General features: G+C 45.9%; 1 protein-coding gene and 1 long non-coding RNA gene across 6 annotated transcripts in view; one reads left to right on the forward strand and one right to left on the reverse strand.

Annotated features, from left to right (window-relative positions):
• The first annotated feature begins 2,143 nt into the window (after nt 1-2,143).
• Nucleotides 2,144-20,957, forward strand: LOC145512510 (uncharacterized). The gene is made up of 3 exons (XR_014058572.1): nt 2,144-2,706; nt 14,325-14,506; nt 18,115-20,957. It is a non-coding gene; the product is annotated as an uncharacterized LOC145512510 (long non-coding RNA).
• CELF6 (CUGBP Elav-like family member 6) overlaps nt 12,152-27,395 on the reverse strand; it is a 29,921-nt gene continuing 14,677 nt past the window's right edge. For 2 of the 5 annotated variants that reach the window (XM_081506343.1, XM_081506345.1), the window contains 10 exons: nt 17,162-17,290; nt 16,980-17,059; nt 16,676-16,819; nt 16,426-16,558; nt 16,171-16,317; nt 15,899-15,961; nt 15,555-15,635; nt 15,325-15,468; nt 14,600-14,754; nt 13,646-13,773 (listed from right to left, as the gene is read on the reverse strand). In XM_081506343.1, the coding sequence (XP_081362469.1) occupies nt 14,627-14,754; nt 15,325-15,468; nt 15,555-15,635; nt 15,899-15,961; nt 16,171-16,317; nt 16,426-16,558; nt 16,676-16,819; nt 16,980-17,059; nt 17,162-17,290 (1,049 nt within the window). In that variant the 3' untranslated portion in view covers nt 13,646-13,773; nt 14,600-14,626. Of the gene's footprint in view, nt 12,492-13,645; nt 13,774-14,599; nt 14,755-15,324; nt 15,469-15,554; nt 15,636-15,898; nt 15,962-16,170; nt 16,318-16,425; nt 16,559-16,675; nt 16,820-16,979; nt 17,060-17,161; nt 17,291-27,395 lie in introns of those variants that run through there. The other 3 variants (XR_014058564.1, XR_014058566.1, XM_081506344.1) reach the window with 3 other exon arrangements.

Below are 27,395 nucleotides of genomic sequence, written 5' to 3' on the forward strand. Positions count from 1 at the left end.
TGGCGGATACAAATTGAGGTTCCCCTGAGACTCCAGTACTCTTGCCTGGAAAATCCCATGGATGGAGGAGCCTGGTAGGCTGCAGTCCATGGGGTCGCTAAGAGTCGGACACGACTGAGCGACTTTACTTTCACTTTTCACTTTCATGCACTGGAGAAGGAAATGGCAACCCACTCCCGTGTTCTTGCCTGGAGAATCCCAGGGACGGCGGAGCCTGGTGGGCTGCCGTCTATGGGGTCGCGCAGAGTCGGACACGACTGAAGCGACTTAGCAGCAGCAGAGACTCAGCTGACTCCAGGAATATCTAGTTTGTAACACCTCAGGGTCTTTAAATTCTTAAGCTTAACTCTTTTGCTCCCCTGGTAGCTGTGATAGGCTGGAAAGCACTCTGGCCCTCTATTTAGACAATCTGGATTCAAAGCTTGGTTTCAGCACGTACTGATTGCTCAGGCTTGTACCAAGACTTTTACTTTCTGAATCTTAGTTTTCTCGTCTGTAAAGTGGGGACAATGATATCTTTTTAATGGGGCTGTTGTGATGAGGATGAAATGTGATGGTGTGTCGCACCATATGAATGTGCAAAGTATTTGACCCATTATATCTTACAAAACAGAAATTTCATATGGTTCAACCTAACAAATATAACTTATATGCAGAGTACATCATGAGAAATGCTGGACTGGATTAAGTACAAGCTGGAATCAAGATTGCTGGGAGAAATATCAATAACCTCATATGCAGATGACACCACACTTATGGAAGAAAGAGAAGAAGAACTAAAGAGGCTCTTGATGAAAGTGAAAGAGGAGAGTGAAAAAGTTGGCTTAAAACTCAACATTCAGAAAACTAAGATCATGGCATCTGGTCCCATCACTTCACAGCAAATAGATGCGGAAACAATGGAAACAGCGACAGACTTTATTTTTGAGGCTCCAAAATCACTGCAGTTGGTGACTGCAGCTATGAAATTAAAAGATGCTTGCTCCTTGGAAGAAAAGTTATGACCAACCTTGACAGCATATTAAAAAGCAGAAACATTGCTTTGCCAACAAAGGACCGTCTAGTCAACGCTGTTGTTTTTCCGGTAGTCATGTATGGGTGTGAGAGTGGACTATAAAGAAAGCTGAGTGCAGAAGAATTGATGCTTTTAAACTGTGGTGTTGAAGACTCTTGAGAGTCCCTTGGACGGCAAGGAGATCCAACCAGTCCATTCTAAATGAAATCAGTCCTGAATATTCATTGAGAAGGACTGATGCTGAAGCTGAAGCTCCAATAATTTGGTCACCTGATACAAAGAACTGACTCATTAGAAAAACTCCTGATGCTGGGAAAGATTGAAGGTGGAAAGAGAAGGGGATGACAAAGGATGAGGTGGTTGGATGGCATCACCAACTCAATGGACATGAGTTTGAGTAAACTCTGGGAGTTGGTGATGGACAGGGAGGCCTGGCATGCTGCAGTCCATGGGTTTGCAAAGAGTCGGACACAACTGAGTGACTGAACTGAACTGAACACATATAGAGTAACCAGCAGAATACCAGGAACTAGGATGTACTTCATAAATGGAAGCTGTTAACTGTGGTTATTATGGTTGTTGACCTCAGACATGGCCAGACCTCCCTTCATCTTTAATCAGAATTGGATGTCTTGGGGCTCCCCACATGCCCCTCTTTTCCATCAGCACTAATAGGGAAAGGTTTATCTTTTATCTGCTTACCTTCCTCATTCTTTTTTTTTAGCAGCCATGAAATTAAAAGACACTTTAGTCCTTGACAAAACTATGAAAAAGCGTGACAAACCTTGAGAGTGTATTAAAAAGCAGAGACATCACTTTGCCAACAAAGGTATAGTCAAAGCTATGGTTCTTCCTGTAGTCATGGACAGATGTGAGAGTTGGACCATAAAGAAGGCTGAGTACCGAAGAATTGATGCTTTCAAACTGTGGTGCTGGAGACGATTCTTAAGAGTCCCTTGGATTGCAAGGAGATCAAATCAGTCAATCCTAAAGGAAATCAACTCTGAATACTCATTGGAAGGACTAATACTGAAGTTGAAACTCTACTACTTTGGCCACCTAATGTGAAGAGCCAACTCATTGGAAAAGACCCTGATGCTGGGAAAGATTGAAGGCAAAAGGAGAAGGGGGCGACAGAAGATGAGATGGTTAGATAGCATCACGACTCAATGGACATAAGTTTGAGCAAACTCCGGGAGACAGTGGAGGACAGAAAAGCCTGGTGTGCTGCAGTCCATGGGGTCGCAGAGAGTTGGACAGGACTTATCAATTGAACAACAGCAAGCACACACAAGGAAGGCTTTGGCCCTGAGTGATGTGAACACATGACATATCTACCCCTCCTGAGCGACCTCAGTCATAATGTTCCCAGTGACCTTTTTTACATTTGAATATCCTTGGCATCTCTCTTCTCATTCCCTCTCCCTTTTGATGTCCCTCCTCTTCTCACCTGGCCTCTAAGCTTGTGCTCCAACACTGTCTTCGTATTAGTTTGTTACACCCATTGTGTATAATAACTGAAAAAAGTGAGGGATATAAAATAACAGAGCTTGGAGCCTTAGTCACAGAGTGTAGAAGTTCAGAGTCGCTGAGGAAGGAGTTGCCTCTGCTCCCTCACACAACTCACCAGCAAAGGCCCCGGAACAGCTTTGGAGAGCCAAGTATTCGTGGGAGTGTTTGAACAACTTTGGGTAAGCATGGGAGGTCTGTCCCCATGAGTGAAATGTCAAAATCCAGTATTCCATAACCTTCCAGGATTTCCCCTCTTTACTTCCTCCCATCTCACACCACTAGATATTCTACTCATTGTGAATCATGTGAATCTCAGCTGGCTAATACTTGATTAGTCTTTTCCTGTCTTCTTTTCCCAATCAGTCTAGATCCTGTGGTCAGTTACTTTAACCACATTTTTGCTAATATGCTTGCCCTTTAAAATCACAAGCAGCCATCTACCTTTTCTATTCTCCTGTCCTAAATCTGGATAAAGGAAATCACCCAGTCCTGCAGCACTGAGCTTGTGAGTGGACACTGTTTTCTGTTTGTCCAGCCTGTGAACCCTATTCTTTGGGAATTAAAATTTCCATACTGACTCTTCAGATCTGCAGTCCCCAGGACCAGGCTTATCTTCTGTGACCTCTGGCATCCCAGCTGCAGTTTATCAAACTGTGAGTGGATTCCTAATCCAAACTGAGCTAAGCCCGTGTTCTCTCCTGGGAAATTTGGATTAGGGCTGAAAGGCTATGATTCTAACTGAACTGGTTTCTTGAGCAGAAGAGATATGAACTCATGAGTCATCCACCATCCCAACTATTGGGTTGGCCAAAATGTTCATTTGGGTTTTTCCGTACCATCTTACAGAAAAATCTGAATAAATTTTTTTGCCAACCCAATGTTATGAGGAATGGAGAAAGGCTATCTCAGAGAGATAATGAAGACTGGAGAGGCAGAAACCAGAAATCATGAGACAGCTCTTTGGTTTCTGAAAATGTCCCAGGCCCTTTTCCTTCCTTTCTTTCTTTCTGGCTGTGCTGGGTCTTTGTTGCTGCTCATTGGCTTTCTCTAGTCATGGTGTGCCAGCTTCTCATTGTGGTGGCTTCTCTCATTGCAGAGCACAGGCTCAGTAGTTATGGTGTGCGGGCTTAGTTGCCCCTCGGCATGTGGAATCTTCCCAGACCAAGGATCGTACCTGTGTCTCCTGCATTGGCAGACAGATTCATAACCACTGGACCACCAGGGAAGTCCTCCCAGGCCCTTTCTAAGGCCCTCTGACCTTGGAATCTATGAGTCACCTTTATCTAGAATAAATCATATAAGGAAACTTACCCTGGACACGATATAGAGCTACAACAAATTCACTGTCTCCTCAGCTATGCCCTGAGTGTACAGTCCTTCTACATGTCAGCTTCTGCCATCACCCCCCATTCTGCTTCACAGAGAAAATAAAGTCAACGTGGAGGAATCTGGCTTAATGTTCAGCCCCCTCCAGACATTTGAATCTTCCCCACTCTTTCTCAGAAGTAATGAAGTCTCTCTTCAAATCCAAGCTAATCCTTTCTCTTAAAAATCCTTATAATTTGTTTTTCACTCCCTTTTGTCTCTTTGGGAAATTTGCTCCTTTATTTATATCCCTCTTTCATGAATAGTCAGCTTTGCCTCACTCTTACTCTCTGATCTCGGCATATAAACTTGATCAAATAGCTCAACCTAAAACAAAATCCAATTTCAATCCCACACACTACTGATCATTACACCACCCTTTTTCTTGTCTTCAAACAAGGCTCTAAGTAGTTTACACTCTCCATCGAGTGTCATCTTCCTCTCCCCCAAACCTCTACTGAAAACATTCAACAAAGTTACAGATGACTTCTGAGCTTCGAAACCCACTGGAAAATTTCAGGCTCAACAATAAATTGACCATTGATGTCAGTTGACATCCATGATTAGCAGTCCCTGCATCCTCTCCCTCTTTTGGCTCCTGTGGGCTGTGTTCTTCCAGTTTCTTCCCACATTTCACATGGCTCCTTCATGACTACCTTAATAGATTTCTGTCATTTACCAGTTGTTGTTGTTCAGTCGCTAAGTCATGTCTGACTCTTTGCGACCCCATGGGCTGCTGCATGCTAGGCTTCCCTGTCTTTCGCTATCTCCCGGAGTTTGCTCAAACTCATGTCCATTGAATCGGTGATGCTATCTAACCATCTCATCCTCGTTCACCATTTAAATAATAATATTATAAAGAATACAATTCAGGCAACACCCATTTCTCATTTCATCACTCTTTCCAGTGACCTCAATAGCATCTACCTGAAGCAGACCATAATCATCTGGGGCTTTGCAGAATCTCATTACCCTTCCTGTGTTACAAGTCTTGGAGGTAAGCAGAGCCCACCTTCCATGACAGACACTGTAAAGATTGGGTCTTTGCTTTCTCAGGTCTTTGGCAACTAAGACAGAGGCATGTGACCTAAGCTTGGCCAAATAAGTCCCAGGAAAAGAGCTTCTGGAATATATGATTCTGAGAAATAGAACCATGGAGAATGCATCCTGGTGGCAGTGGCCACCGTACTCTGTGTGTGCTTGGGGGTTGCAGCGGTGTGGGTTCAGGTGGTGATGACGTCCAGTGCCCAGTGGTGATGACAGTGGCAATATTCTCACTGGGTTGATCTGGCATCTATTTTGGCTTTTGCTCTGGTGGACTGGCCTCCAATTGCTCTCAGCTATTTTTCAAACTTGCATGTCCTGCTTGGCAATCCCGTGACCTACCCAGTGCCCTTTCAAGAAATGGCTTCTCTGTTTAAATTTTCCTGTGTGACACACTGACAGCAGGTGACTTGGACTCCCAAATATTTATCTCCATTCTTTGCTTCTTGCATTTCTTTTTTTTAATTTTTATTTCTTTTTTTATTATTATTATTTTTTTGCTTCTTGCATTTCAAGTTGCCTTTTAGACAACTCCACTTGTATGTCTCACAGGCAAACTCATCTTTTTCCTCTCAATCTGCCTTCCTTTCATAATCTTAGCTTAGTAAATAGCACCCAGCCAGAACCCAGAGAGGAAAACATCTTAGATTTCTCCCACCCTCACGTAAATAGACGGAGAAGGTACTCCAGTACTCTTGCCTGGAAAATCCCATGGATGGAGGAGCCTGGTAGGCTGCAGTGCATGGGGTCGCACAGAGTCAGACATGACTGATGCAACTTAGAAGCAGCAGCAGTATGTAAACAGAACCAATTTTACCTCTTAATACATCTTAAATCAATCCCTCTTTTAAAAAAGTTATTTATTTACTTGGCTGTGCCGGGTCTTAGTTGCAACATGCAGGATCTTAAGTCTAAGGGAATCTTTCTGAAACCCAAATCTGATCATGTCATTCCTCTGTTAAAATCCTTCAATGGCTCTTTATGGCCTCCAGGATAAAATCGGTACCCTTTCCATGACTCTGGCTCCTATTTGACCCTCAGTACTCTCTCACCTGCATCCTATGCTCCAAATAGGTCAACTGACATGTTTTTACAGACCATGCAGGGTGTGTTTTTACACCCCATGACTCCTTAGTGGGACTGACAGTCACAGGGCCACCTCTGCTCCCTCCCCGATTCTATCCCATAGAGATAATACATGACCCAGCAGGCCATGTGGAGGACTCCATCCTCCTGACCAAAATGATTAGTTCAGGTGAGGCTTTGTGACCAAAGTAGAGCCAATCATAACCTTCACCTTAAACTTTCTTGCTTTTGAGGCCATGGTGCCAGGAGCACACGGGACTGAAGCTGCTGGCACCCAGCTCTCTATCATATGGAGAAAGCACGTTTATGGCAAGTAAGAGAATGGACAAAGAATGAAGAGAAGCAGAGCCCTGAGAGATGGAATGAAAGAGGTCTGATGACATTTGTTTGAGCCCTTGAATTCAGTCCTGCCTGAAGTTATTAGTAGCACTACGCTTCTCAGCTCCCTTCTTGCTTAAGCTGGTTTGTGTTGGTTCCTATTGCTTGTAACTCAGCCAGTCCTAATATACTAATGGAATGGCATGTACAATCAACAGACTCTAGAATGTAGAACTGGTGGAACTGAAGTGGAGACAGTGTGGGGCTCTGACAATCCTTGAATGGGAAGTTAGAAATCCCTGTTATGTAGTATCAAGTCAGCTGGCTAAATGATCTTCTATTTTATCTGAAGCTTTGGGTCATGTATTCATCCTAGATGGAGATTTCAGGGACACCCTGGACAAATATCTGGATGTTGGAGTATACCGGCCTCTCACAAGATTTCTGATAAGGTCCTGAAGTTTACCTGCTCCCATGCTAGTAGAATCAAACCATAGGCAGCTTTGTCTAGAGTTCCTTTTTTGCCTGTGACTGGCTAGCTAGACAGCCAAGGGTCAAATAATCACATGTGTTATAGATCATAAAAGCCAGATCCTCTGCCCCAAACTAAAATGAATGAGAACAAGGGTGGAGAGGTGAGATATCCTGCAGGAGATACTGGAGCTTAGGGTCTGGGAAGTTCTAGAGAAAAGGCCTGATCCTCCAAGCCACAGCTGAATGTGTCTTTTTTTTTCTCCCAAATTAAATAATGTATATTTTACTTAAAATTTAGACAGTCCTGGGGGCTCTGGTGTCTGGGGACCTTGGCTGTAAATCCTGTGGGAGAGAGTGAGGTGCATTGGTCAAACCTGATGCACCTTTCCAGACTCCTCCAGCCACCTCCTTCTCTCTCTCTCGTAGCCAACCCCCACCACTTCCACATTTGTGGTCGAAATGCCACGTGGCAGACATGGGATCTGACTTCCCAAGCAGCCACCCAGGGGCAAATGATGCAACTCAGAAATGTAGTGGTGTCAGGTCTCTGCGGGGTGCACCTTGGCCAGTAGAAATCAAGCAATGAGAGGGGAACAGCTGGGAAAATCGCCTCTCAAATCTCCTCTTGGTAAACCCTCTAAGGTACAGTTTCTCCTTGCAAACACCATGTGCTTCAGCAGACAATCCCATCAAGTCACTGGCTCTGTCCACAGGGCTCATGTGACGCAGTGGCCACCACAGGGATACATTGTCTTGCATTGCTTCACATCTTTCCTCACCGCATCTCTCTTCTCCCCTCTCACCATCCTGGGTTTCCATCTCTCCAAAATGTGAGCCTCAGACTCTGCTTTCTAGAACACTTGGGTTAAGATATGGGGCCACAATGAAAGCCCCCATCCCAACACTGTATGGGGTAGCAAGAATGTCAGTTCAGTCACTCAGTCGTGTCCAACTCTTTGCGACCCCATGGACTGCAGCACACCAGGCCTCCCTGTCCATCACCAACTCCCGGAGTTTACACAAACTCATGCCTGTTGAGTTGGTGATGCCGTCCAACCATCTTATTCTCTGTCATCCCCTTCTCCTCTCGCCTTCAATCTTTGCCCGCATGAGGGTCTTTTCAAATGAGTCAGTTCTTCGCATCAGGTGGCCAAAGTATTGGAGTTCCAGCTCACTTGCAGGAAATCCAGTCCAGATCTCTGGATTCCTGTCAGGGTCCCAGTGCCAAGAGTGCTGGGTCAGGCCATTTCTGACCTACTCCCTAGGAGAAGCTGAGGCCAATTTTTCAGGCTCCTTTTGTGGTTCCCTACATATTCTTCTGGGCACCTAAGACCCTGGGAAGAATCAAACCCAGGCTTGCAGTTTGCTGTGCCTTCTGAGTCTCTGTGCTCTTGGCCCACTAGGCCACTAGAGCCTGGAAGTTAAAAGCCCCCTCTATAGGTGGCCGATCAAAGGCCCATTACCCCAGGCTGCACTACTGTGAGGGCAGTTCCTGAAGCCAGGGCTGGGGAGTAAAAGAGTTGTAGTCTCTACCCTTTCTGAGTTTTCACTTGGCACAGACTTGGTCAGCTCTTTGTGGACCCCACGTGACTCAAGCTCCAAGGGTGGTTGCAGAGTATGCATTGACTTTGAGCTTCCTGAGCCCATGAGGTGTCTTCCTTCATGGGTTCTCCCAAAGAACACAGGGCTGTAACATGCTTGTGCAAATATATGTTGGCTGAGGGAGGCCCAGCATGGATGCGTGTGTGCTTAGTCATGTCCGACTCTTGTGACCCTGTGGGCTGTAACCTGCCAGGATCCTCTGTCCTTGGGACTTTCCAGGCGAGAATACTGGAGTGGATTGCCATTTCCTCCTCCAGGGGATCTTCCCGACCCAGGGATCGAACCTGCATCTCCTGAGTCTCCTGCACTGTGGGCCGATTCTTTATCGCTGAGGCGAGGCGCCAGGAAGCAAGGGAGGCCCAGAGGCCCCAAACAGCCTCTGAATCCCTACTGCATTTGGCTGTGTCACAGTACAGGCAGGTATAGTCAGGACAGTGACTGCCCAAAGATAGAACCCAAGCTAGAAAAGATAAAGAGATTCTGAGGTCTCCCTGACCTTTGTACCCGCTTTCGGAGGGTATCACACGTGTGTTCTGCTCCACTGAGGCAGAGGTGAGACCCCAGGTCAGAGCACACAGCAAATCCAGAGCCGCTTCTGAGGTCAGAGGTTGTCAGTCCCATCATAGACCAAAGGTCTTTTCTCTCTATATCCAAGACACCCAGGTTGCATCCAGAGAGAGAAATTCCAGGAGCCCTTTTGAAGGCTGAAGACTCTGCCCACAGTGCCCAAGTTATACAGGTTCTCAGAGGGTCCCCCCAATTCAATGTCCACTGTCAGACTCCTCAGGAAGGTTTTGGTGATGTGACCTTCGTGTAATATGGACCGTGGCCACAAGGAAAGGAGCTGAGCAAGCTGATGATCCAGAACCAGTGCTTCTGTGGTTACCTTACTCCTGTCCTGAACAGTGCCTTGGGGCTGAGGCCTGCGAGCCAGTACCGCTTAGGGATTTTTGACTATAAAGTTCAACATTCAGAAAACTAAGATCATGGCATCCAGTCCCATTACTTCATGGCAAATAGACTGGAAACAGTCGCTGACTTAATTTTTGGGGGCTCCAAAATCACTGCAGATGGTGATTGCAGCCATGAAATTAAAAGACACTTGCTCCTTGGAAGGAAAGTTATGACCAACCTAGACAGCAAGTTAAAAAGCAGAGACATTACTTTGTCAACAAAGGTCGGTCTAGTCAAGGCTATGGTTTTTCCAGTAGTCATGTATGGATGTGAGACTTGGACTATGAAGAAAGCTGAGTGCAGAAGAATTGATGCTTTTGAACTATGGTGTTGGAGAAGACTCTTGAGAGTCCCTTGGACTGCAAAGAGATCCAACCAGTCCATCCTAAAGGATATCAGTCCTGGGTGTTCACTGGAAGGACTGATGTTGAAGCTGAAACTCCAATACTTTGGCCACCTGATGCGAAGAGCTGACTCATTGGAAAAGACCCTGATGCTGGGAAAGATTGAGGGCAGGAGGAGAAGGGGACAACAGAGGATGAGATGGTTGGATGACATCACTGACTCAATGGACATGAGTTTGGGTAAACTCCAGGAGCTGGTGAAGGACAGGGAGGACTGGTGTGCTATGATTCATGGAGTCGCAAAGAGTCAGACACGACTGAGCGACTGAACTGAACTGAGTCAGGGTTACTGGAGCATGAGCCAGCTAAGCGTTATATAGGTAATATATTTAATATATTACATATATAGGTAATATATATAATATTTCTGGAGGCACTGAGGTTAAGGTTGACATTATCACAGACAGGCCATTATGGAAGCCATGAAGCTGAGGGGGAAGGGAATGGGCCAAATGTGACCTGTTGCAAAGAGAAACCACAAGGGCCAGATCCAGACTCAAGGACAAGGACTCAGCAAGATTCTTGATGATGGTTACTAGCTCACAGAGAACAACCAGTAATCAAATCAAATCAGTTTGAAAGGAATTGTGCAGAGACTTCTCACTTGACAGTCAGGGATCTGGGAAGACATAATCTCTAAGACAATGTTTAGGCCTAAACCCACGTTCAAAGGGGGCTTTCCTGATGGCTCAAGCAGTTAAAAAAAATCTGCCTGCAATGCAGGAGACACAGGTTTAATCTTGGGGTCAAGAAGATTCCCTGGATGAGGAAATGGCAACCCAGTCCAGTGTTCTTGCCTGGGAAATCCCATGGACAGAGGAGCCTGGAGGGCTACAGTCCATGGGGTCAAAAAAGTGTAGGACACGAATGAGCAACTGAACATGCATACACATGCACCATGTCCAAAGGGAGGAGGGATGCTTCAGTTCCAGAAGGGGCATCTTCTCGAGGATGTCTATAAAGGACAATGGATAAAGAAGATACTTTCCAGTAAGAAAGGACCTAGAGTAATTAGTTTCATTGACCAAGAAACTCACTCCACTGTCCAGAAGGATGGATCTGCTATATGCTATGGATTAGTGACCATTGTTTTCTCTTCTATTCCAAATTGTTTTTTTTTTTTAATGGTTATCCTATTTCCCTCTACTATTTCATATTGGTTATGCAGAGGTAGATACATTTATCCTTAAGCCATAGATTGCAAAATCACAAGGCGTTATATCCAGACCTAATCAATAACTGCACATCACAAAGGGACCCTGCACTGAGGGCTCAATAAAGCAACTGGGCATGATTTGGTTGTGCCTCCCACTGAGAAGTGGGTGAGTGCAGTTTTTAGTTAGGCCTAAGAACATTGTATCGTTAGGCAGGCATATTTTTGACATTGTATGTTTGTCAAGAAGAGTATATAGGTGGATTTTGGAATATTGTGGATACACCTTGCTTATCTGCCCATCTTCTCTTCTTCTGAAGAGCCATTTCACCCTTCCACATAGTCCTGGTGAAGCTATCAATTATAGTGGCTTACTCTTCCACCCTAGATGTGGGCACATGTCCATTCTGGCCAAAGTTCTCCCAAGGTCTTTAGAGCTAGAACTGGTGAGGCCACCAAATAGAAGGAAGCAGAGTCAAGAGGTGGAGACATCATTGACTGAACCCATAAATCCAGATCCAGCCTAGATCCAGCCATACCTAAAGGCAAGTACATCCTTTGATTTATCAATTTTGTAAGCCAACTAATTTCCTGTTGGCTTGTTTGAATTGGGTTTCTGACACTTGCAACTGAAAGTATTTGGACTTATACATGCACACACAACAGAAACAAACACCATAGTAGTTTAAGTTCATTAGACATTATATAAGTCTTCTATGAGCTTAGAGGGATCAGCAAGTTTTTGAACTAAAGCAGAGGTCTCCAACCTCTGGGATCTAATGCCTGATGATCTGAGGTGAAGTTCATGTAATAATAACAGAAATAAAGTGTACAATAAATGTAATGCTCTTGGATCATCCCAAAACCATCCTTCCTCCGTCCATGGGAAAAGTATCTTCTGTGAAACCAGTCCCTGGTGCTAAAACGGGTTGAGGAGCACTGGCTTAGACCATGCCTGTGCTCCAGCTCTAGCACAGTGCCTAGCACCTAGCAGCGAGGCGCCTCTATGCCTCCATGTGAATAGCTGTTTGTACGTGCAGATGTTACATATTCCCGTCTGTGTCCAGGGTGCTTAGTCTGTGTGTTAGCATTGCGCTGGTGTACAGATGCCCTTGACACTAGCTCCTCTCTCAGCTGGAAATTATTTGTTGGTATATATGGCATCTTACCTGGTAACGTTAGTTTTCATCCCATTCCCTCCAAAAACGAGTCAAAGACAAAGGAACAGGTGGGAACAAGTTTTCTTAGAAACTCTTATGAAGGAGGAACTCTCCCTCCGCCATGTCCTTCATTGTCTGATGTGACATCAGATTGGAGGCGTCCAGCCTCAGCAACACTGGGGACCAGAGTGCCCACCACACAGCTGGGGCCCCAGACTAGTCTGATCCAGGTGTGTGGGGCGGAGCAAAGATCATCCTCCTAGGAACAGGATGTGCAAGGCCCTGTGGGCCCAGGAAAGGCTGACCAAGGCAAGGTGAGTCATGGTGTTCTAAGCCGAAACTTTTGCCCATCTCACAGAAGCAGGCAGGAAGCACCACCATCGATCAGCTTTATATGGCACCCACTGGATACACAGACAAAGACAGACAGACAGGGCACACACCACTTCTAAGCCAAACACTGCTCACCATCTAGAAGCACCTCGGATAAGCACATGTGAGACACTCTTGCATAGGAAAGATGTAGTTTTTAAAGGAATGAAGAAGTATTTTGGCAAAACATCTACTTCCCTCCCAGGTCCTGGGTAAAGACGGACCTCTAAATTCTGAAGCTTCTACAATATTGAAAATTATCCCCTTCTCTCAATGGCAGTATATACAGTAGCAAATCTTCCAAGTCTGTTGTCACAGCCCTCTATATATATCCTGAATCTACTTTACAGGTGGGTAGACTTAGACTTAGAGAGACAGAAAGTGGTCTGGAGCAAAGGGGACACTAGGGCTGGTTCAAGGTGAGGGGAAAACAGGAGGTGTCTCAGCTCAGCCAAAGGCAGGGCCTCTGTCTATCTGGACAGGGAAGGGAAAGACTGGGGTGGTCCACACTCCCTTTCATCCTAACTGGGGAAGCAGAGGTTCCACAGGAAAGGCTGTCAAGAAGGAAAGGCAGGTTCCCACTCCTGCTGGCTTAAGAGGTCTTTCAGGGTGGCCAGGACCAGGACAGGCCAGAGCTCCTCGTCAAGGCTTGTTCAGGGATGCTCTCTGAGTTTGGGGGCTGTGGGCTCACTGCCTTCCATAACTCTCTTGTTACCTGCTTAGGAGCACAGACTTCAAGTCCTTAATTATTTTAAAAGGTGTAGGGGTGGGGTTGGGAGGTTAAGAGGGAATGAGACACAGAATAATCTTTCCACAGCCTTCCTCTGCCTAGGCTGGGGCCTTCAGGGGTCTTCTTCACCCTGTCTCCTAGGGATATTTAAAGGCAGCTTTTATTAGACTCTATACTGTTTCTTTTGTTTCTCTTGTGATTTTTTTTTTGTTTTTTTCTTTGTTTTAATTTATATACATATATATATATATATTCTTAAAAAAGCAATAGTCCTTTGGTCCCTAAACTCTAAGGAATGATATGATTTTGAAAGAAGTAGATCTGGGCTTCCCTTTGGAGAAGCCCTTGGCACCCCCTAGGCCATCTGCTGGTTCCTCTCCCTAGACAGTCACTCCTCAGCCAGCCCCAGCTGCCTTGCCAGCCTGAGCTCTGCATCACAGGCACAGAACAACCCACTTGGTGAAAACAATCCTTAAAGCGGCCTGAGCCCAGGCGTTGGCCTAGGGTCCACCTCCATCTGCGGCTGCTCCTTCAGGAAGGGCTGCTCAAGCATTTCTGTGCTTCTCTTTTCCTTTCTTCTCACTCTTCCATTTCCAGTGTTGGGTGTTAATTGATAAGGAGAGAGAAAGGAGAAAAAGAAAAATGTCACTCTAGAGAGCAAGACAGAAAGAGCAACTTGCCCCATCCGTGACATCTCAGGTGAGTGGCTGGACCTCAGGCTTCTCCTGGAGCCAGACTCTGGGTCCTGGGCAGATCACCATGGCCTAGCACCCCCTCCCAAGGGCTCCCTGGAGGGCAATTCATTTGAAGGAGGGTCTCATGAACCTTCTGAGACAGCAAATCTCTCAAAGTCACAGGTATCTGGCCTTGCCAGAAATCTAAGAGAGCTTGTCATCTTCCTCCCCATCACCACCAGGCCCCGTAAATCTTCAGGGTATTTGCTTCTCTCCTCATCTCCATGTTCACTGCCATCATTCCAGCCCTGACATCCTGTCCTTTCTTTGCTTAAACTCCTCAGTGATTCTCTACCATCTTCAGGATAAATTCCAAACTCATGGCCTTTAAGATCCTTCACGAGCTGACACAAACCTACTTTTCTAGTCTCATTCTCCACCCCTCTGCTCTCCCTACACAGGTCCCCATGACTATCTCTGGCATGGAACAAGCTGGTTGGATCTTACTGTAATCATTTCTCCCAGGCTGTGGGGACAGGAATGATGTCAAATTTATCTCAGTTCATAGATGGAAGGAAAAAAACAGCCCCAAACTGAGGATTCCTCCTAACTCCTGGCTCTTCTCACCCAGATTTTTTCAGAGGTGGGTGCCCTCAACATTGAAAAAGGAATATCAAAGCTGAAGAGTGCCTCCATCACTCAGGACCCATCTACCTGGGGTCCACAAAGGACTCACCTTTCATGGTTGGTCAGTAAGAGCAGATCAGTAAGGCCGGTTAGCATCCTTGGGCCTCTTCAGCTGAACCTTGAGCCTCTTCATGCCAATCTGAAAGCCATTCATGGCCTGAATAGCTGTCTGGGCACTGGTTGGATTGTCAAAGCTAACAAACCCTGGAGGGTATGTGCAGAGAGGTTATCTGGGAACTCTACCTAGCCGCTTCTCCTCACCCCGCTTAGGCCAATTCCATCAATCATATACTCCTCCACCCTTCAGTGTTTGCATATGTGCACACACACACACGGACACTGGCTCATACAGACATGGACAAGTGGCCCAAGTTTCCTGTGATTCTTGGAAGGACAGGAGGTAATTCTGAGTGCGTGTGTTGGGTGGCGGGTGTTTCTCTGTTTTTTCCTGGCATGGAAAAAGCTCTCTCCCACCACAGCTCCCATTCTGATCCTCTGAATTGCAGTTGCAGTTGGAGGGGATCTCTGACTCCAGACCCCCCCCCCCCATCCACTTGCCCTGGCCAGATTCTGAAGCCTAACCTGGTTGAAGATCTACCAGACACCTGAAGGTTCCAGGTGAACCTGATATAGACTTGTTCCTGGTCTGGGACCCTGCTGAGTGCTATACACTCAGTTTCTAGGAATCATTGACTTCTGGAGACGCAAACTGAGGGTTTGTAGGGAGCCTCATAATTAGGAGTGGGAGAGGTCCACGGATGGGGCTCAACTCACCAAAACACTTGCTCTGGTTTGTGGCACGATCCACAAAGACTTTGGCAGAGACAACGGCTCCAAAGGGCAGGAATGTCTGGATGAGTTCTGCATCACCAAACTCCTGAGGCAGGTGATAGATGAAGAGGTTACAGCCTTCGGGGCCTGGAGGAACATCGGCAGGCTGGTTCAGCGGAGGAGTCCTGAGTCCAGCCCCACCAGGCCCTAATCTCCAGACCACTGTCCCTCACCTTCTCTTTGTTGCTGGGGCAAGGCTGAAGGCTGCTGGGGAAAAGTTGTGCTCACTGGGGCATAGGCCGACGGATAGGCTGCTGGAGACAGAGGTGGGAACGGGCATTGACCCCCAGGAGCCATCCCCCAAGCAGGACCCCATCTGCCTGGCCACTTATGACCAATTCAGCCAGCTCACAGTAACCCTCACCCCTAGAAAGGTCGTTCTGGGTCCAAGGATGAGGGAATGGAGGGTCGACTCCTCAGAACAGAGCCTAACCTCCCCCACCCCGCCCCCCACAAATCTCCCAGTTACTTTCTGGGGCCCTTCAAACCTCCCAGGCCAAGTAGCGCCAAGTGAAACCTGCGTAGTGGTGCATCCCAGCGTAGGCCTGCTGCAGGGGGTCAGCCACGCCGGGACTCTGGGCTGAGGAGAGAAGGGTGCAAGGCCGAAAATGAAGGTGGGCTGACGGGCAGGGCCAGGTGAGAATTCAGGGAGTGTGGAGGGAGGCGGTGAGAGGCATCAGGGAAGGAGGAGTCTCTTCTTAGGGATGCCTTGCCACCACCATCCCCCAGCCCCCACTCCCCGTTCCCCACTCCATTTGGGGGGAGATTCGGGCAGAGTGGGGGGCCCACCTGGGTAAGGAGAGAGCCCGTTATTGTAGAGACTGTCCGAGCCTGGTTGCCCGTTGGTCTGGGGAGTCAGGGGACCGAATCCATTGACGCCGATGGGAGCCGGGAGACCCGGAAGCGTGCCCGGGCCACCGCCGGGCGGGGAGTTGGCTGCAGGTGGCGAGGAGGTGGGAAAATCAGGTCGCCGCCCCACTCTCGCTCCGCCCTGGCCTCAGCCCCGCCCCAGCCCCGCCCGGCCCCGCCCCCTGCGCGCAGTACCTGCTGCGGGCAAGAGCGGCGCTGCTACCAGGCTGAAGGCCGCCACGTGCTGCATCTGTGCAGCCACTGCCGCCACTGGGCCGAGGCCTGGGCCCTGCGCCGCCGCCAGCAGGGCCGCCTGGTGCTGCAGGATCTTTGGGAGGGAAGAAGGGCAAGTGTGGAGAACCCAGTGGCGGGCAGCAGCCCGGGCTCCCTAGCCCCCGCCTGACTCACTCGCTGCGCCCCTTGTACTCCAGGACCAGGCACCTACCGCGGTGGTATAGGCTCCACAGGCTCCTAGTGGCAGCGGCGCCGGATGGAAGGCGCCCAGCTGGCCCGCCATTTGCTGCATCCGCCGCAGTGCGCGCTCGCGGTCCGTGTCTGCCAGCTTGACCACGAGGCTGGACGAGGCGCCCTGGGTAAAATAGAGAAGGCTGCAAGGACCGGTCTAACCCTCAGCTCCAGCTCTGGGCCCAGTGCCTTGCTCATCATCAGGCCCTTTCCCGGGGTATGTGGGGAGAAGCAGCCAGCCCCCACCCCACTGGCCTCGCCCTGGCCCCGGCGCCTGCCCTCACCGCCATTGTCCGGCTGCCGTGCAGACTCTGGATGGCTGCCTGAGCTTCCCCTTGACTCCCGAACTTCACAAAGGCACAGCCTGGGGCAGGATAGAGGTGGCTCAGGTCACAGAGGCCAAAGGGTCCTGTGGTCCAGAGTGAGGTAGGGGTCATCAGGAAATCCAGGGGTCAGCTCAAGTCACCTTTACTAGTGCCATCAGGGCTCCGCAAGACGGTGCACTCCTCGATGTGGCCGAAGGGCTGGAATAGGCGTCTGACGTCCTCCTCACCCTGCTGCTTGCCCAGCATACCCACAAACAGCTTTCGGTCCTCTGGGGACAAATCCAGGAGTCACCTGGGAACCCTAAGTCCTCTTGGACTCTGCAGAGGAACAGAGGAGCCTAGGAAGGGAGCTAACCACGGTCTAGCTCTGGGAAGAAGAGGAGGAAATGAGAAGGCCCTACTCATTGGGCCCACAAGGTTGGGTTTCTTTGAGGGGCAGGATGACCTTCAGATGGATCTAGAGGAAAGTAACTTGGGATTTCCATCAGGAAAACCTGAGTCCTGGAAAAACTCTGACTCATGGCTGCTCTTGTGGGAAGTGAGTCAGTCCATATTTTTTGGTTGGATAAAGCCCTACATACATCATTTTATGTTTGCCCTTTATGTTCTTCGAGTTTGGGAAATGCTGTTTTGGACCATTTCAGCCCTATTAAGGGAGGGAGTCCTAGAGGAGTCCTAGTATTCATACTGGGTCTGGAGGAGATAAGTACACCCTAAGTAGAAGCCTGCTGGCAATGACTGGAATCAAGGAAAATTCTGGATCAAAAAAAACCCACAAAAGACAAAACAAAAAAAACAGCACAGAAACAATTGTCTCATTGTACTGCTGCATCCCCAGACTCTTGAGCACTGGAATGATGAACACCCACTGCCAGCTCCAAACTCAACCTGGGTGCCCCTCCCAAAGGCCTAAAGAGGAAGGGAAGCTTGGATTCCTAATCCTCCAACATTGGCGTTTTCCCCACTACACTTCCTCAACCCGTGACCCCTTTCCTTACGTCCCTTCCTTCCTCACTGAGCTTAGGAGGCCCTCCCTGAGCCCTGCTGCCTCCTCCATGACTTCCCCTGTTTTCCGGCCTTGATCTCTCCCCAGGTGTTCGTGCTATGGGAGAACAATTTCTGCCTGCAGACCCAATAGCCACCTGAGAATCTTCCTCTGTGTCCCCACTTCCTATGGGAGTGGTAGAAATGCCAGGAAAGGGGCTGCAGGCTGGGTCTGTGCCCTTGAAAAAAGCTGCAGAACTGTATGCAGGACTTAGATGCACATCCAGCAAGAGCACTATCCAGGAGTCCAGCTCACAGGTCCTGCTGTCAAAGCCTCTCTCATTTCTGCACCAGGGTAAGTCTGAATTTGAGAGGGGGCTTCATCGGGGTGATACAAGTTGGAAGAGAAGGACTGGGTGGGAATATGGTTTCAGGCTCCACCTTTGCAATCCTGGAGCCTAAGAAAATCCATCCCAAACTCCTTTTCTCTTTGACCAGCCTGGCTAGGCTGTTGGGATCCTTGGATCCTGAGTGCAGAAGAAACAAGGCTAATGAAGGTCATAGGCTGAAGCATGGGTGACAGTGAAAAGGAAGAACAGATTGATCAAAATTAGCAGTGGAGGAATCTCTGACAAGGAGATTACGTGTGTGTCCATATTCACCTGGATGGTGTGGGGTTCAGCCTAGGCGGCCCTGAATACCATGGTATCTGTCATCTGCCTGTCAATGCTGTGTCTGTGTGAAGGGCAGGGGCTGCAGTTTATATGGGATAGAATATGTTTCAACAGAATCCTTCCCTCTGTCCAGAGGGTTACTGCCCAGAAATCCTGATGGAGAAGGGATAGATAATGTACTTGTGGCCAGAATTCAAGTGGAGGTATTGACCTTCTGTGGTAAGAATACAAACCAGTGGGTGTACTTCACTCCTGGGTGTGTTAGCCACAGAAGAGTGCCCTTGGAATGGATCACTGGCTTTCTAACCTTTTTAAAAAGCTGTGAAATCCATCATTCTAACAAAAAGATCAGGATGAAGCTCAAAATATAAAAGTAGAACTGTTTGGAGTAAAGCCAGAAAAGAGGGAGGAGGGCTGGAGTTTCTTTTGCTTCATCTTCCCTTGGTTCTCCCTAGAAGGGGATCCAAGGAAAGTCCTTTGTAAACCACTGACCTAAAAGGCAGAACATACAATTCCACATGGTATATGAAGAGGGATCTGAGATCATTCTGTTCAGGAACCTGAGAAGACAGGAATGGTCTTTCATGATTCTGTTGACTAATATGGTGGTTTTGCTTTGACATTGGAAGATAGGCCCTATTTGATCAAGGAATCAAACCCTCTGAGATTGTTATTGTTCTTAACTATGAAACTAAAGTATGCTCATGCATCTACAAGAGGCCCAGGAGGGGCTGGAGAAGATCCTGGGGTCTTCAGAGTCCCAGGGCTTCATAATGTCCTAACTTGCAGTGCAGTTGTGACATTGGGTAGCATCTGCAAGATGATGATAGCACCCGGGTAAGCTGTCACGCCACGTGAAACAGCATCCAGGTAGCCCTAGGAGGGAAGAAAGATGTCATGGCTGAGAAGATGCCCCCAGAACAGAAAAGAGGTTTGTGTGGACAGTGGTCCAGCCCTTCATCTGCTCTTCCTCCTGTTGCTCTTTTCTGATGATGGTGGTCAATTATATTTCATGTCAAAGACCATGAAATTCTCTGATCCTTCTTTTCCAATGAAAATCTCTCAAATTAAAATTTTCCATTTCCATGACAGGGCACTGACCCTATGGTTCTGAGCTACTGGGTTGTACAGAATTTGAAATTGAAATGAGTTTGGGCCATGGGCTGGTCTCTATGCTGCACATTGCACAGGTATCACCTTAAATCCTAGTGTCCTCTTTGCCCCTTTATAGGAACGTTGATGGTGTTAAGAGGAGGATGATCTGGGTCACAGTGTGTATTAGCATCAGATGATCCAGAAATGGTGGGATAAGTTTCTTAAAAGATCTGGTCAAAGAGAATTACAGCCTGGCCCCCTGAGAGTAGACCCCAAATGCACATCCCTGAAGATTTTGAGGGCTGAGGCATGCTCCCAGAGAGACGGTGATGACAGGGCTTAGCCCAGAAAATTCAGTATCCTCTAGGTCGAACTATACCAGTTTGGTAAAAAAGAGGATTCTGTAAGAGGTAGGTCAGAAATGTCTGAATAAAAGCATTCCATGAGTGGTGGGCAGGTCTGTAGAAAGATGGAAATATTGGACAAGGAGGCTTAACTTTCCTGGAGTGGACGGAATTAGAAGATAGCATCATTGTGGAGTTCAGACATAGCAGGAAAGAGACACAGTTGAATAGTATAACTGCCTTTTCATGATGCAACCAATGTGTACTCCTTACTTTTCTATCAATGCTTTTTTGAACCAAACCAAGTTATTTGGACCCTAGAGCTTCATCTCCATAAAGCTACCTTGTGCAGCTGGTCATACAGGGATTCTAATGTAGCAAACAATGGGGTTGAAAGCCCAGAGTTAGAGTCAGTCCCTCTGTCTTCTTCAGGAAGGCTATCAAGACACTGCTCTAGAAAGAAGGCTCTGCCCCAAGTTGGCCCAAAGGAATTTTTGAGGTGCCCAAGTTTCTGGCTTCTAGGCCCCTCACAGCCAGCCACTCACTTCCATGTTGGTGAGATATTATGATTGTAGAAACAGTGCAGGGACAAAGTTTCAACATTGGGATACCAACCACCAATGCATCCTAAAATTACCAGTCCAACTTTCCATCCAACTACCAACTCAGGAGAGCCTGCTGATGGCAGCCTTTGATGCCCTGATGTTCTTAGTAATGACTGCAGCATAATGACCTAGCCAAGGAAGACTAGGAAATGAGTGAAGGAAATATCCAGGGGAAACAAAGTCTTCTGATCAGATCTAATGAGTATCAGGGAGGGCGTTAATTCCAAAAGAAAACTGTTAGAACTAAGAAACAAATTCAGCAAAGTTCCACTATAAAAAAAATCAACAAAATAATCAGGGCTTCCCTGATGGCTCAGTGGTGAAGAATACGCATGCCAGTGCAGGAAACACAAGTTCAATCCCTGGTCTGGGAAGATCTCACATGCCACGGAGCAACTAAGCCTATGCGCCCCAACTGCTCCACAACTACTGAGCCTGTGCTGTAGGACCCAGGAGCCGCAACTACTGAGCCCATGTGCCGAAATTACTGAAGCCCACATACCCTAGAGCCTGTGCTCTGCAACAAGCGAAGCCACTGCAATGAGAAACCCGCACACCACAACTAGAGAGTAGCCCCCGTTCACTGCAACTAGAGAATAGCCTGTGCAGCAATGAAAACAGCCAAAAATAAATAAAATTTTAAAAAATCAGTTGTGCTTCTATACACTAGCAATGAACAATCTGAAAACAAAATTAAGAAAACTATTCCATTTAGCATCAAAACAAATAAAATACTTAGGAATAAATTTAAACAACGATGCCAAAGAACTTGTACCCTGAAAACTATAAAATACTGCTGAAGGAAATTGAGAAGGCACAAACTGAAGGAAACTGGAGGACATCTATTGTTCAAGAATTGAAAGGCTTAATATTGTTAGATGTAAGTATTACCCAAAGCAATCTGCAGATTTAATGCAGTCCCTATCAAAATTCCTATGGCATTTTTTTAAGGAATAGAAAAATCGATCCTAAAATTTATATGGCATCTCAAAATACCAAGAATAGCCAAATAATCTTGGGGGGAAAAAGAATGTTGGAGGTCTCAGAATACCTGATTTCAAAACTCATTACAAAACTACAGTAATCAAAGTATGGTACTGGCATAAAGAGAGACGTTTAGACCAATGGAGAGGAATAGAGAGACCAGAAATAAGCCCTCACATACATGGTCAAATGATTTTTGACTAGAGTTCCAGTCTTTTCAACAAATGGTGCTGAGAAAACTGGACATCTACATATAAAGGAATGAAGTTGGACCCTTATCTTGCACTGTATACAAAAATTAAATGAAAATGAATCAAAGACATAAACATGAAGGCTAAAACTATAAAGCTCCTGGAAGAAACAGGGGGAAACCTTCATGACCTTGCATTTGGTAATGATTTCTTGGTGATGACACCAAAAGCACAGGCAACAAAAGTAAGAATAGAAATTTTGGACTATGTCAAATTTTAACAGTACTCTCCATCAAAAGACACAGAGTGAAGAGGCAACCTACAGGATGAGAGAAAATATTTGCAAACCATATACCTGATAAGAGTTTAAGATCCAGAATATACAAAGAGGTCCTATGATTCAATGATAACAAAATAATTCAATTTAAAAAATGAGCAAAGGATCTGAATAGACATTTCTTCAAAGAAGATATACAGTGGCTAGCAAGTATATGAAAAGATGCTCAACACTACTAACAGTTAGTAAAGTGCAAATCAAAACCACAATGAGATATCAACTCACACCCATTAGGATAACTGTTATTTAAAAAAAGAAGAAAAAAAGGAAGAAAATACATGTTGGCAAGGATGTGGAGAAATTGGGACCCTTGTGCACTATTGTTTACATATGTGCACTAATGTAAAATGGTACAGCCATTATGGAAAACAATATGGCAATTCCTCAAAAAATTAAAAATAGAATTACCATACTACCTAGCAGTTCTGGGTATATATCCAAAAAATTGAAAGCAGAGTCTCAAAGAGGTATTTATACACTCATGTTCACTGTAGCATTATCCACAATGGTCAAAAAGTAGAAGCAACCCAAATGACTATCAACTGATGAATGGATAAGCAAAATGTGGTGTATACACACAATGGAATATTATTCAGTTTTTTTAAGGAAAGAGATTCTGATACATGCTGCAACATGGATGAGAACTCTAGGTGATATAAGCCAGTCACAGAAAGACAAATACTGTATGATTTCACTTATGTGAGGTATATAGATTAGTAAAACTCACAGAAACAGAAAGTAGAATGGTGGTTGCCAGGGACTAGAGGGAGGGAGAAATAGAACTTGATGTTTAATGGGAACAGAGTCTGAGTTTTATACGACGAAAAAGTTCTGGACTTTGCACAGCAATGTGAATGTTGCTAACAGTACTGAATTATATTCTTAACAATGGTAAAAAGAATAAAGATTATGTTATGTCTGTTTTACCCCCACTTAAAAAAAAATACAGGAGTGAAGGAGGAGGCCTGAAAAATAGGGACTTAGACCAAGAAAGAACAGAGACTCCACTGTTTCTTCATCCTGATTCAAGAGAGCCAGGAGGCAAGTAAGAAAGCCTGGGCTTTCAGGTTCCCTTAAGAGAGAAGGCCTCAGCCTCCGGAGATGCATTAGTGTGGAACCTGGCTGCAGAATTTATGGGAACTAGCATACATTAAACTATGTATATTTGTATAAACATATACATAGGGCTGGCATATATTTAAAGGCTATTGTGGGATGTCCCTGGTGGCTCAGTGGTAAAGAATCCGCCTGCCAATGCAGGAGACACAGGTTTCATCCCTGGTCAGGGAAGACTGCCACATGCTGCAGAGCAACTAAGCCCTCAACTACTGAGCCTGTGCCTTCTAGAGCCCGTGCTCTACAACAAGAGAAGCTACCGAAATGAGCACCCTGTGCACTAGAGAGTGGCCCTCACTTGCTGCAACTACAGAAAAGCAATGAAGACTCAGCACAACCAAAAATAAATAAATAAATACATTTTTTTTTTAAAAAAGACTGTGCCTTCCAATGAAGGGGGTGTGGGGTCAATCCCTGGTCAGGGAAGTAAGGTCCCACACGCTGTGGGGTGTAGCCAAAAAAGTTTTTTAAAATGCTGCTGTAATGTAGTCCATGAAGACTTAGATACACTCCAAGTGTCACCAATGCTACCAGAGATGGCCATGGAAGAAGAGGACCCTAGAATGAAGGTCATGAGACGGGTCTGTGACCTGTAGAGCATGGTTATACAGAGAGTCTTATGATCATTCAGATTCATAAGGAGCTGTTTGGTGTCAGAACAAATGGGTAGTTTCAAGAACAATGATGTTGTAGGTAATGTTATAGTGGGAAGAAGACAGAACATCTCTGCATCTTTCCAAGCTATTATGAAAAATGTGTTTTATAAATTTGCTTTAAATATTTTTTCAATGAAAACAATTCTACTTTTATTCAGGCTTTCCCCTGCTGTGCTAACAATCTGATTTCTACAACATTGGCTAGAAGTGAAAATAAAATAGACCTACAATAGAAGTTATAAAAAAGATAAAGTAAAATATAGGTTATTTCAACCACAATCCTCATGTCTATTGATTAAAAATAATAGTAATACTACTCTGTTGCATTGGCATCAAAATTCAAGAGATAGAATGTGAAGTGACTATTTTTGTCAAAAAGCTCATGCACGTGTACATAGTAGAATACTCCTGTATGGCAGAGGGAAAATGGAAGTCTTTGGGCCAAAGACACAAGCTTGATAGGCTTGGTTAGGCTGTCACAGTGCTGGTCCACTTTTAAAAATGGAATTAGCTGCCAACATTTAATATATTAAAGGGGAAATTTTTAATTAAATCATGACAGTCTCAACCATTTAGGGTTACTTACCTGGCTCCTATAGCATTTGAGTTAGTGATCCCTGTTTTATGGGAAGAAAAAGCTAATAATCTCTTCCAGAAAAAAATGACAAAGTTTTAGAAGATTATATTTGCCTTGATACTCCTTAGATTATGTCTGCATTGATACCAATATTTTTTTCAGATGTAAAAGTCATTAATCATCTGTATACAAAGGATTTAATTTCAGGAATAATTTAAAAATATGCAAGCTCACAGGCTTACCTATATCAGGGCAGGTATGCTCATTAACTCTGAAGGTTTATAGAACATTTGGGATCACAGAGATAAGATTTGAATGGGATAAGCTGTCCTACATTGGTGTCAAATGTTACGTTTCAAAATCAAATTCAATACCATTTTAAAAATTGCATTTCTAAAGCATTAATATGTGTTAAAATTCAGCAGAGAGCTTCTGAAGAGATATACAATAGCATTGAAGAGAAGGAGCACATTTTGATTAGTATCTAACAGATCAGTTAGTAGTAAAATACTTCAGTTTCAGTTCAGTCGCTTAATCATGTCCGACTCTTTGCGACCCCATGGACTGCTGCACGCCAGGCTTCCCTATCCATCACCAGCTCCCAAACTTGCTCAAACTCATCCAACCATCTCATCCTCTGTCATCCCCTTCTCCTCCTGCCTTCAATCTTTCCCAGCATCAGGGTCTTTTGCAATGAGTCAGGGTCTTTTCCAATTTTACTGGAAAAGTAAAATATTTATAAAGACCCAACTGTTCTACAAGACTTAGTACATATGCCTCCTCTCTCCCAAATGTGTATCAGGGAACATTTGGTGACTTTTAGTGGGAGCAGGAAGGAATTGAGAGATCTGGTCATCCAAAACTACAAGCAGGATTATCCATAGATGCCTTTGGAATATATGCTCCTTAAAAGCCATCACTTGTCAAAAAATATCTATGTTATACATGACTACTAAAGGACTTCCCTGGTGGCTCAGATGGTAAAGAATCCTCCTGCAATGCAGGAGACCTGAGTTTGACCCCTGGGTGGGGATGATCCCCCAGAGAAGGGAATGGCTACTCACGCCAGTATTCTTGACTGGAGAATCCCCATGGACAGAGGAGCCTGGAGAGCTACAGTCCATGGGGTCACAAAGAGTTGGACATGATTGAGTTGCTAAAACTTTCACTATTTTTCTTTTTAAAATTATGAATCCTACTGCTAGGCAGACCTCTTTTAAGCTAGATTTGCTTTTCCTGCTCTCTTGAGCTGCTCGGAATCTGATCAGGTATAGAGGTGAAATGCCATATGTACAGAATTTGTCAGTGATATTACACCTGCAAAACTTGTACAAAAAGGGGGAGGAAAATGATAAAACTCACACTGATGCCACTGCTAGGGGCCCAGATGACCAAGACATCTGAACCAGGCTAAGCAGAAGCATTATTGGTGTGGAGGTCTCCTTTGGGCAGTGGCCCTCACCCTGGTAAGATGTGTTAGACTCCAAGCAACAAGTGTGGCCCCAATGTCCTGGACTCAGTTCCTGAACCAGACTCCAAGTTGCATCGTGTTCTTCTGAGCCCTGCACATGTGCTTCCCTCTGCCTGACATACTTGCTCCCTTGCTTCTCCTTTTTTTATTTGGCTACTTCTTGTTCATCCTGGAGGTCTCAGCTTAAATATTGTTACCTCTGGGAGCCCACCTCGACCTCCTAGACTACGTTAGGTGCCCCATGTTTGTGTCCCCACAACCCCCAGGACTTGAAAAGCACTGATTACACTGAATAATAGCTTCCTTTACTGTTTATATCCCCTTATAGCTCCAGAGCTCCATGAGGCCAGGTGGCAGGTTTGCCTTGCATTCCTAATGTGGAGTAAGTTACTCAAAAGATATTGGTTGAATGGTTGAACAAACTACAGTCCAACCTGTCTGCTTCTTAGCTTACTCAAATACTCTCAGGTGGCCTCTCAGCTGTGGGACTGTCTAGTGTTTGTGAGCAGGACTGAGAAGATGGCCAACATTGGCCGTGATGCCTAACAGTTTCCCAAGAAGCAGAAATTCTTGGGACAGGTGAACCAGAGGTTTGGTATGCAGCCTGGAACTTCTCAAAAACCAGTCTGCAAAGAATGAGATGGAAAAGGAGGATGTGTGTATGAAGGTGGAGGAAGGAAGCCTGGAAATAGCTTCTCAAGACAAACTGGGATGGTACTATCTTGACCAGAAGCAGAGAATCAGAGATCAGGAAATCAGAGACCAGAATCAGAGATCAGAGAGAGTCAGCAGATGTCAGGGAGAGCTACAGGCAGATATTTTGGAATGATTTAACACCCAAGGGCAAGAAAGACACCAAGAACTGACACCAGAAGCTGGTATTGCTTTTCCAGCTTAGAAGCTGGCCATAACGTGGCTGGTTGTCAAAAAGCACAGGCTCTCAAACCCTCTGTTCTTAAGGAGCTTTAGTCTTTTTCTGCACTATAAAACAGTGCAGCTAAAAAAAAAAACACCACTTTTGAAGACTTTCCATGGTCCTCAACATAGAGTCACATTTCTTAATATGGCCTGCAAAATCTGTCTGACCAGCCTCATCTTTTTCCTAAGGCAATTACAATGAAGGAATATGAGTGGCTCCAACCCAGAATGGACTGGGTTTTCTGTAATCAGAAGAATCTGGAAAAGGAGACTAACTCTAGCCTGGTTCTTCAAACAAATCTAGAAGTTCCACCTGTTAAAACAGGAATGAACTTTCTCCAGGGGCAAGGTGGCAAGAACTCCCTTCCTTTATGTGCAGCCTCTGTCTCCTGTCTCTTCTGGGTCTGGGGATGCTGGGACCC

This window comes from Giraffa tippelskirchi, chromosome 7, assembly GCF_054371585.1.
Source record: "Giraffa tippelskirchi isolate mGirTip1 chromosome 7, T2T-mGirTip1v1.2.pri, whole genome shotgun sequence".
NCBI classification, from domain to species: domain Eukaryota; kingdom Metazoa; phylum Chordata; class Mammalia; order Artiodactyla; family Giraffidae; genus Giraffa; species Giraffa tippelskirchi.